Genomic DNA, 9,948 nt, shown 5'->3' on the forward strand with positions numbered 1-9,948 from the left:
ACACAGCCTTTCCTCATTTTCAAAGGCCATGTGGAGCACAGGGCTCTTCTTATGCCTGAGGTCCAAAAGGAACACCAGGTTCAGGTTATATTTTAAATCTGCAGCAAAATAATGTGCAAATATCAGGTATCTCTAAGCTAGAACTAATTGTTTATTTTCTGGTTGACTTAAGTCTCAATTCATAGAACAAACACAAGTCAAAACCAGCAATTAAAAATTAATATTCCTTTTCCTGCTGATTGATGTGGGAGCTGGGATTAGAGGTCATGTAATTATCTCATGCTTATCAGGTAGAAAGAGTTTTAGTTCATTGAACTTTCTCTTTCTGTCTCCATTCTGTGTTTCCCATCAAACATTTGGGAGTTTATTATCTCCTCACTCTTCCTCTGTGGTGAAGAGACAGAATGAGAGACAGAAAACCAGCAAGGAAAGGAAATGACTGGAAAACCACTAAAGGTCGCTTTACAATCTCATAATTTCATTTCCTCCTTGAAGTTTACCTGGGAGTCCCAAATAATTTTTTTTTTTTGGCTGTAGCTGTGGCCCAATGTGAAGTAGGAACTGCAGCCATGTGTTGCAATCCTGTGGTATTGTGGTGACAGGAGGGTTTATAAACTCCCCTTTCCTCTGCAGACTTTGGGACCAGAACTTTGTTTCCTCCACATCTCAGAGCCGAGCTCCAGCTGCAGCTCCAGCCAGAGGCTCCCCAGGAAACGGTGAGAACTCATTTCTTCTTTGTTCTAATGCAAATATAGCATTATTTAACTGAGCGTGGATGGAAATAGTCTTGGGGACGCTTTCCTCAGGGCAGTGTTTATGTCCTGATAAAGTTTAGCACGTGCTGTGCACCTGTAAATTCCGCTGGGGCTGTACCCTGTGTCACCCGGCAGTAACAATCCTTTTATTGACCAGGGTTGGTGTTGTGGGCTGGCAGTGCTGCCAAAGTCCTTTACCTGGCTGCTCTGTCCCATTGGCTCCTGCCTGAGCTGGGGCTGGCCCAGGTGAGCTCCAGAGGTTCCTTCCTGACAGGAATCCTTTGGAGATCCTCAGTGAAGGAACCTGGGCTCAGCCCCAGCCCTCGAGCTCCAGAGGGGACACAGAGGGGACACCAGGGACGCTCTGTCCCTGTGCCAGGTGAGACCCCACCTGCAGAGCCTTCTGCCTGGGGTCTCCAACATCAGCAGGACCTGGGGCTGCTGCAGAGAGCCCAGAGGAGCCCCAGAGCTGCTCCAGGGCTGGAGCCAGGCTGGGAGAGCTGGGAATGTTCACCTGGAGAGGAGAGGGATCCAGGCACAGCTCGGGGCTTGAAGGGGCCCCAGGAGAGCTGGGGGGGCTCACCTGGAGAGGACAGGGATCCAGGCACAGCTCAGGGCTTGAAGGGGCTCCAGGAGAGCTGCACAGGGACTGGGGACAAGGATGGAGGGACATCACACAGGGAATGGCTCCCAGTGCCAGAGGGCAGGGATGGATGGGACATTGGGAATTGGGAATTCCTGGCTGAGATGGAATTGCCAGAGCAGCTGTGGCTGCCCCTGCATCCCTGGCAGTGCCCAGGGCCAGGCTGGACACTGGGGCTGGGAGCACCTGGGACAGTGGGAGCTGTCCCTGCCATGGCAGGGGGACACTGGGGGGGATTTGAGGTCCTTTCAACCCAAACTGTTCCATGACTCTGTGATTCCCTGATTCCCTGAACATTTGGAGCTGGAATACTCTCATTTCTGAAGTGCTCGGGCACTCACTGGTGTTGTTCAGAATCTGAGCTTATTTCTGATTAATTTTTCAAGAGAATGTTGAGATGGGGGAGGGATCCTCTCCCACATCTACAATGTGAATCATTTCCATGCAAATTGTTGACTGTTTTCATCAAAAACCTGAATCATGCAGCTTCTCCCTCAAAGAGGAGAAACTTTTCTGTTTTGGAGGCTTTAATTGTGATGAATGGAAGAGAAGGCACAAGTCCCACTGCTCTCCCCCAGTCTGAGCTGCTGTTTTGATGTTTTGATGTTCAGTTTCAGGTTTATGAAGTGTGGTGACCAATTTCATGTTTCTGTGACAGAAACCAGCAATTTTCAGAAAGTTGCCAAATGAATCTTTCTGTTGGAAATTCCAGCTAATCCTGCCTGAAGTCTAAGAGTGTAATGAAGCAGTTATTGGCACTACTAATATGATATGATAGATTTTAGAGCTTTTTTCCAAACCTAAACTATTCTGTCATTTCTGTCCAATAATAACTGGCTTTTCCGTGGGCCTTGTACCCCTCTCTGAGCACAGCAGGAGCTGCTGCCTCTCCTGGGCACTCTCCAGACACTTTATTGGAGCTTCTGGTCCCATTAAGAGCTGGGTAAAATCCAAAGGGCACTGGATGATTTGTGACCAGGATTTAGGATGCTCAGAACAGCAGGAGCTGCAAGGAACTGATCTGCTCAGGAACACACTGTGCTCTCCAGGAATCAGGAGGGCTGCTCCTCTTTCATTACAAAAAGAGTGGTTTGGGAGGAAAAAAAACAACTCAAATCACTTAATTATGTGTTTTTCACCTGCATTCAGCTTTTCACTGTAGTTAGAATAGGCTTTGAAAACGACATTTACCATCTCTTTCTTGAAGAGATTCTATTTCTGTTAATTTGGTTTACTCTCAGTTTGAAAGGTCTAGAAGTGCATCTAAATAACTGATTTTTAGAGTTTAAAAATAGAATTTAAAAAAATAGAGTTTTTATGCACCCAGTAGTTAGGACAATATTTGGCAAAGGTGTTTGGTGTTTTATGGAGAGTTCTGGTGGTATTTGGGATGAATTCAGGAGAAATATCCATTTGGATGTTGGACATAGAGCAGTGATGATCTCCACTCCCAGCCCTTCCTGCAGACAGAGCTGGGCACTGAACCCAGCAGGAATTTTGCCTGGGATGGTTCACAAGCTCAGACTGTGAGAGCTCAGGAGGATCCCAGAACCAGGAGCAGAACTGGAGCTGGCCCAGCTCTGCTCTGGGCACTGGCCCTGCTGTCACCTGCTCAGAGATGGAGACAGCGCCCAGCAGAACCTTCAGCAGCTCCTTGGGCTCATCCTCAACCCTTTGCTTTAGTGGAACTGCTGATGAGCTGGGCCAAACTGGGCTTTGGGTGGGTGGAAGGTGATGCCTCTGATCCTTCAGGGCAGTGCCCTGGCCATGGGGAATCATGGAATCACCGGGGCTGGGAAAGAGCTTTGGGATCACCAGCCCAGGCTGTGCCCATCCCCAGCCTGTCCCAGTGCCACCTCCAGGGGTGGGGATCCAAACCTGCTGGGCAGCCCCTGATCCTTCATCCAGTGCCTTTTCCTTGGGATTGGCCTCACTGGACCAAGCAGGGCTTTTCCTGCACGAGGAGCATTTAACAAGGGACCAGCCCAGAGCCGCTCACACAATTCCCCTGGAGTGATTCCTTCTCTGAACTGCCTTGGCATGAGAATCCCAAGTGGATCAAAATCAAGGCTCCAGCTCAAATCTGAGATTCCATTTTTAAGGGGAACCCGGAGTTCTCAGAATGGGAAGATGCTCCTCAGCTCACTGGACTCATTTTGTGTCCTTGTCACCCTGCCCAGCCCCAGCCTGACTTTGGAACACACTCAGCCAATCTCAGTGAAGTTTAATAATTGTTTTTTTCTCCCCTACAGATGTCTCACCTCCTCTGTGCCTTACTGTCCCTGTTTTCCTTTGCTGCCCTACTGGAAAGTGCCCAGTGGAAATTGCAGGAAAATGGTAAGGAAATCTCTGCTTAGACCTAAAACTTTGGAATTATAATTGTGGCCGCTAGCACAGGATCTGTGAACTCCAGTATCTTAGGCTAAGGCCATATGTTTATTTCTTTGACCATAATTAATTAGAGTTCATGGAAAAACATTTAAAAGTCCTAAAATGTCTTCCAACAGCGTATTTGCAATATTTGCACTAGCAACTGTTTTATTTCCTATTCCTTCTCCTCATGTTCAAAGTCTCAGTCACACAGCCTGGATGCAAAAACTGTGACTAAGGGAACAGCCCTAAAAAAAAACAAGGGAAGAATTAGTTGTGAAAAAGAAAATATATTTATATATTTCTGAGTAATACTTAAAACCTAGAAATAGTTTATCAACCTCTCTGGTAAAGATATAAATATAAATAATAAATATAAATAATAAATATAAATAATAAATATAAATAATAAATATAAATAAACAAAATTATTGTTTATTACCTACCCTACATTTTCACAAATGTAAATCCATTTGTGAAAATATAGGGTAGGTAATAAACAATTATTTTGAATAATTCATCAGAAAATTGGGCTAAATTCAGATTGTCTTCTCTTTCAATTACTTATCTTCACATTAAAAAGAATATTTATCCTAGGGGTTCCCTGGCAGGGATTTGATGCTGAAAGCAGCAAATCTGTTACTCTCAAACATTGAGAGTAAACTCTGAGTTTGAAGATTCCCTTTGCCCGTGTCCAGAGGGAGATTGGGAGACTCCTGAACGTCCCAGAGCTGAGCGTTCCCTGCCAGTTGGGATGCCATGCTGGACAGGTTTCTCGGGGTTTCTCCTCTGTGGAAGAGCCTCCCTGGGGAGCTCAGGGGCCAGGCAGGGCTCAGCCTGGTCAGTGTGGGCAGCTCCTGACGTCTCCTCTGCCCTGCCCAGTGTTTGTCATCGACTCGCGGTGGGACGCCGAGGCCCCGGCCACCGCGGTGGAGCTGAGCTGCAACAGCCCCGAGGAGGCCGTGCTCTGGAGAAAGGACTCCAGCCCCTTCCAGGAGGGGAAGCAGAGAGGGAAGACCCTGAGGGTGGCAGTGAAGGAGCTCCCGGATGGCGGCAACTACAGCTGTGTGAGCCAGGAGAGCCTGAGGGTGCTGAGCTCCAGCCTGCTGCTCATCGCCAGGATCGGCCCTGACGGGACCATCCTCAGGGACATCCTCAAATCCTTCCAGGGTACGGCCCCAGGGCTAGCATTGTCCTGCTCAGCCTGTGGGAATGGAAAGGTGCTCTCTGTGCTGGCAATGCCAGAAAATCATCCCTCCTGTGGCTCTGGGCAGTGCAGCGCAGGAACTGGGGCCATGGGATTTATTTGGGATTCTCCAGGCTGATAGGGTGGAGGGATGGGAGGAATTCCTGGTTTGGAAAATCAGGGCTATGTGACAGGACACAGGGAAGGGCTGGGGCTGGGCCAGGGCAGGGTCAGGGTGGATTTTGGGAAAGGTTCTTCCCCCAGAGGTGCTGGCACTGCCCAGGCTCCCCACGGATGGGCACAGCCTGAGGCTGCCAGAGCTCCAGGAGGGCTTGGACAGAGCTCCAGGGATCCCAGGGTGGGATTCTGGGGCTGTGCAGTTGCACTCCATGATCCTTCCGGGTCTCTCCAGCTCAGGAGATTCCAGGATTCTGGGATTTGGCAAACCTGGCCCAGGTTTGAAGTGCTGCCGCTTGGGCCTCTCCATTCAGGAGACAAACCTGGGATGTTTTGCATTTTCTGCATCAGTCTCACTCATCTGAGTCTCGTTTTTGAGTCCCTCATGGTGCTGGCAGGGAATCTGTGAACTCAGGAATTGTTTCTCTGTGCCTTGGCCATTTTGGCAAACAAGAGTAAATAACTGCCGATTTCTGTCTGTCTAGAGCCCAAAACATTTTTGAAGTGTGAGGCAAAGAACTACTCTGGAGTTTTCACATGTTCCTGGATGACAGAAAATAATCCACATGTGAGGTTCACCATCAGAAGCCTGGAAGGGTAAGAGTTTGTACTTCCCTGCAGCCCTTGGTGTTATTCTGTGTAGGATTTCAGGCTGTTAGGGGCAGGCAGATGGGGGGAAATCTCTTTTCCAAGTTTGAACATCCCCAAAATATTTTGAGTCATTACTGGGACAAAGTTAACTTTGAAAGGGCATGGAAGTCACTCAGAAATTATTAAAGCCTTGAAAAAGGAATGAGTCCAAGTGGGCTGGAGTAGCCACTGGGTAACTTAAGCAATAGCAAAAGAGTCGGTGCAGGGCAGAGAGGAAGTGGAGCCAAGGCAGAAAGAACCACAGCTCCCAGGGCAGGAGGAGTGGGAGGCTGCCCCCACTGCAGAGCACATGGTCCCGACCAGGCTGGGCTGAGGAACCCTGCAGAGACCTGTGCTGGGAACCCTGGGGGGATTTCCTGCCTCCCACTGCCCCGGGGCTTCTCCAAAGCAGGGAGTGCTCCAGCAAAGGTCACCCCAGCCTGCTGGAGGAGAAACAGCTGCCAAGGGTGCAAAACAGGGCCAGCCTCAGGTAGTGCTTTGCAGCTTTTGGTGTTTGCTCTCCAGTGGAGACTCCTCAGGCCTCATTCCTTCAGCAGGGTTTGGGAGAGGGCAAAGGGACTAAAGAGGAAACTGGAGCTTGCCATGGGATGGTGGAAATGGGAGATCCTGGTTCAGGTTTAAATATTAATTCCTGCTGCTGAGGCTGAGAATTGCCATTAACCCATCCCACAGCAGTGGGAGTGTGGCAGCTCCCACTGACCCTTTTCTGCAGCAGACAGACTTCAGGCAAACCAAAGCATTTCCTCAGCAGCGCTGCTGCTGTGGCAGCCACTGCCAGGACAATCAGCATTCCCTGAGCCTGCCCCTGCTCTGTTCCAGCCCCCAGGGAGATGTGTCCTGCAGCAGCCCCGTGGCTGTCACCGAGGGGGCCCTCACCACCTACACTGCCCAGTGCCACAAGGAGAACTTCTGTCCCTTTGCTGAGGAGCACCAGCCCATCGACATCCTCCTGGAGGCCATTGATGAGGTGTTGTATGAGAACTACACCGCCAGCTTCTTCATCAGGGACATCAGTGAGTACTCAGCAGTGGGGGCTGATTCTGGGCTTTGTTTTGTTGGGAGTCAGGGCTCAGCCCAGCCCTGGGAATCCCTGCCCCGTGCTCTGTAAATGTCCACCAGGCCCCAGTTACAGGAACAGGGGATGCCAGGACAGAAAAGGATGAGGAAGTGAAGCAGCAGCATCTTCCTGGCTTGTGACCTGCAGTACCCCAACACCCACAGGTCCCCGAGTGTCCCCAAAGGATGGACGTGCTTGGGAAGGGCCAAGGCAGAGAATAATCCAGCAGGCTCCTCTCTGATTGCTGCTCAGGCTGTGGGTGTTTCCCTCCTCAGCCATTCCCACATGGGCAGCCAGGGCAGGTTCACAGACAGGCACAGGAATGAGAGGGCTCTGAGTGTGGCCACAGGGCACAGGAAAATGAGGCAGCATCCCACAGAAACAGAGCTTTTCCTAAATGCATCAATGGTCAGCAGGTGCTGAAGATATTCCTGTGTGACCAGCAGAGCGCTCTGCAACCCTCCAGGCCAAAAAAAGAGAAGGATCTTATCCAGATTGAGTCCAGGAATGTGCTTAATTTTCCATAAAAAGCATCCAAGGCAGCTATTACAGCTCAAGGCTGCTTCTCTCTTAACCCTGAGGCTCCCAAAGCTCATTCCCATAAAAGTCTCACCAGTAACACGCCGACATTCAGTTGTGAACATGAATTAATCCCCTCTGTGTTTTCTCCTGCAGTAAAGCCTGACCCACCCCAGTGCCAGCACGTGGCCACCAATGGATCAGTGACCTGGACCTACCCCAGCACCTGGAGCACCCCAAACTCCTACTTCCCTTTGACTTTCAAGGTCAAAGTTAAAAGCACAAGGAGACACAGATACCAGGTAGAAACACAACATTTGAGACACAATTTTCTTGCCTGAACAGTAGAAATAATTTTTGTATGCAAGAATAATCAACAAGAATTTAAAAAATGGTGCTGAGCCCCAAAAGTGGCAAATTGTATCCTGGCAGAAAAAGCCTTTCCCAGGTCCATGAGCAGGAAGATCCTTGAGGCAGCTGAGGACGGAAAATCCTGTCCAGCATTGCATGGTTGTGTTTACTAATTCATGAGGAGGCTGTGCAGGGCCTCATGAGGGAAAATCCCAATTTCCAAACCCAGAATTCCAGGATCTGTGACACAAATTTCCTCCTGTGTTGTTCATGGGCAGCCAGCAGCTGTCTGGGCAGCTCAGGCTTTATAGGTGAATTGGAAATCAGAGCTCAGTGACTCATCTGGAAGCATTTCTATGGAAATCTGGTCTTTGCCCCCTGATTTCCAGTTAATTAATGGGATTAATTACTGTCTCAGGGTTAAATCTTCAACGTGTGCCCAAATTACCTCAGACACACAATGGCCTGCCTTGGAGGCAGCATCTACAATAACAGAGCTTTTCCTAAATGCATTCATGGTCAGCAGGTGCTGAAGATACTCCTGTGTGACCAGCAGAGCCCTCTGCACCCCTCCAGGCCAAAAAGAGAAGGATCTTATGCAGATTGAGCTGAGGAATGTGCCTAATTTTCCATAAAAAAGGGAAAGCCTCTTGCCCACAGGGCAGCTGGCAGTGCCCAGTGCTGCCCTTCCTGGGTCCAGCACTGCAGGCTAGGCAGCAGCAAGGGTTATCCCGGGTTATCCCGGGTTAGGAATGGTTATTCCGGGGGAATCCAAAGGCACCAGGGGATGTTTCTCTCTGGGATGTGTCCAGCCCGTCCAGCAGATGGGGCCGTTCCCCCGGGCTCGGTCCCGGCTCCTGGAGGTGAAAATTCCTGAAGCCCTTCGGGAGGGACTGGGGGTGCTCCTGAGCAGGAGCAGCCTCTGGATCTCAGGGCTCCTGCTCTGGGAGAAGGAGGAAAAAGAGAAAAACCCAGATAAACAAACCACCCCTTTGTTTAATGACTGTTGGCTTTGGGGTTTGGGTCATTTACAGCACCAAGCTCAGTGGGTTCAGGTCATGTAGAACATCCAGCTCAGTGGGTTTGGGTCATTTAGGACACCAGGCTCAGGGGGTTTGGGACATTTAGGACACCAAGCTCAGAGGGTTTGGGTCATTTAGGACACCAAGCTCAGTGGGTTTGGGTCATTTAGGACACCAAGCTCAGGGGGTTTGGGTCATTTAGGACACCAAGCTCAGAGGGTTTGGGTCATTTAGGACACCAAGCTCAGTGGGTTTGGGACATTTAGGACACCAAGCTCAGGGGGTTTGGGTTATTTAGAGCACCCCCCTCAGTGGTTTGGGTCACTGTGGGACACCCCCTCAGTGGCACCTGAGCTTCCCAGCTCTTTCTGCTGAGCTCAAGTTCTCCCAAGCCCCAGGACTTTGGGGCCTTTGGGACCCCAGGCTCTGGTGGGGGCTCAGGACCCTCGCTGGTGCCCTGTGGGGGTCCCGTCCCCCCTGAAGGAGCTGTGCTGTCCCCAGGTGTACGACACGGAGCAGCAGTCGGTGCAGCTGCCCCCGGGGCCAGCTGAGGTGTGGGTGCAGGCCAGGGACTGCTGCTACCTCAGCTCCTGGAGCTCCTGGTCCTCGCTCTGCAGGTAAGGACCCAGCCAGGCTGGGCAGAACCCAGAGTTCTGATGGAAACCCACGTGGAAATGACATTTCTGATGTTATTTCACAGATAACCTGCAAGGAGGGTGGCACAGTGCTCCCAGAGAAAGCAAAGAATGAATTAGCACAAGAACAGAAGCACAATTAGAAGAGAAATTTCCATTTGAGATTCTTAAGAAGCCATAACTTTTTTATTTTTTGTGACAGTTGAATGTGGTCCTGACTTTGGCAGCTTCCCAGATTCAAGTTACACTTTTAGCATCCATCATGTTACATGAACATGATTTTGACATGTTGCTGGCAGCTATTATTGTATGTCCTTATATTATTATTGTGCCTTTATTTACTGTATGTCCTTATATTATTATTGTGCCTTTATTTATTTAATATTTATTTATTTATATGCTATTTATCTATTCAGTATTTATTTAGTATTTAATATTTCTTTATTTAATTTTATTTATTTATTTATTTATTTATTTATTTATTTATTTATTTATTTATTTGTTGGCTTTGCAAGGCCAGTGGATGGCAGTTGCTGTTCAAACCACTGCATGTGTTAACTTATTTGGAAAGTCACTTCCTGA

General features: G+C 49.3%; 1 protein-coding gene across 1 annotated transcript; it reads left to right on the forward strand.

Annotated features, from left to right (window-relative positions):
* The first annotated feature begins 638 nt into the window (after nt 1-638).
* Nucleotides 639-9,352, forward strand: IL12B (interleukin 12B). The gene is made up of 7 exons (XM_058035014.1): nt 639-716; nt 3,651-3,735; nt 4,651-4,938; nt 5,617-5,728; nt 6,602-6,795; nt 7,515-7,660; nt 9,233-9,352. The coding sequence occupies exons 2-7, from the start codon at nt 3,651-3,653 to the stop codon at nt 9,350-9,352; spliced, it is 945 nt and encodes a 314-aa protein (XP_057890997.1). The 5' UTR covers nt 639-716.
* The last annotated feature ends 596 nt before the right edge of the window (nt 9,353-9,948 follow it).

This window comes from Melospiza georgiana, chromosome 15 (genome assembly GCF_028018845.1).
Source record: "Melospiza georgiana isolate bMelGeo1 chromosome 15, bMelGeo1.pri, whole genome shotgun sequence".
In the NCBI taxonomy this organism is placed as follows: Eukaryota; Metazoa; Chordata; class Aves; order Passeriformes; family Passerellidae; genus Melospiza; species Melospiza georgiana.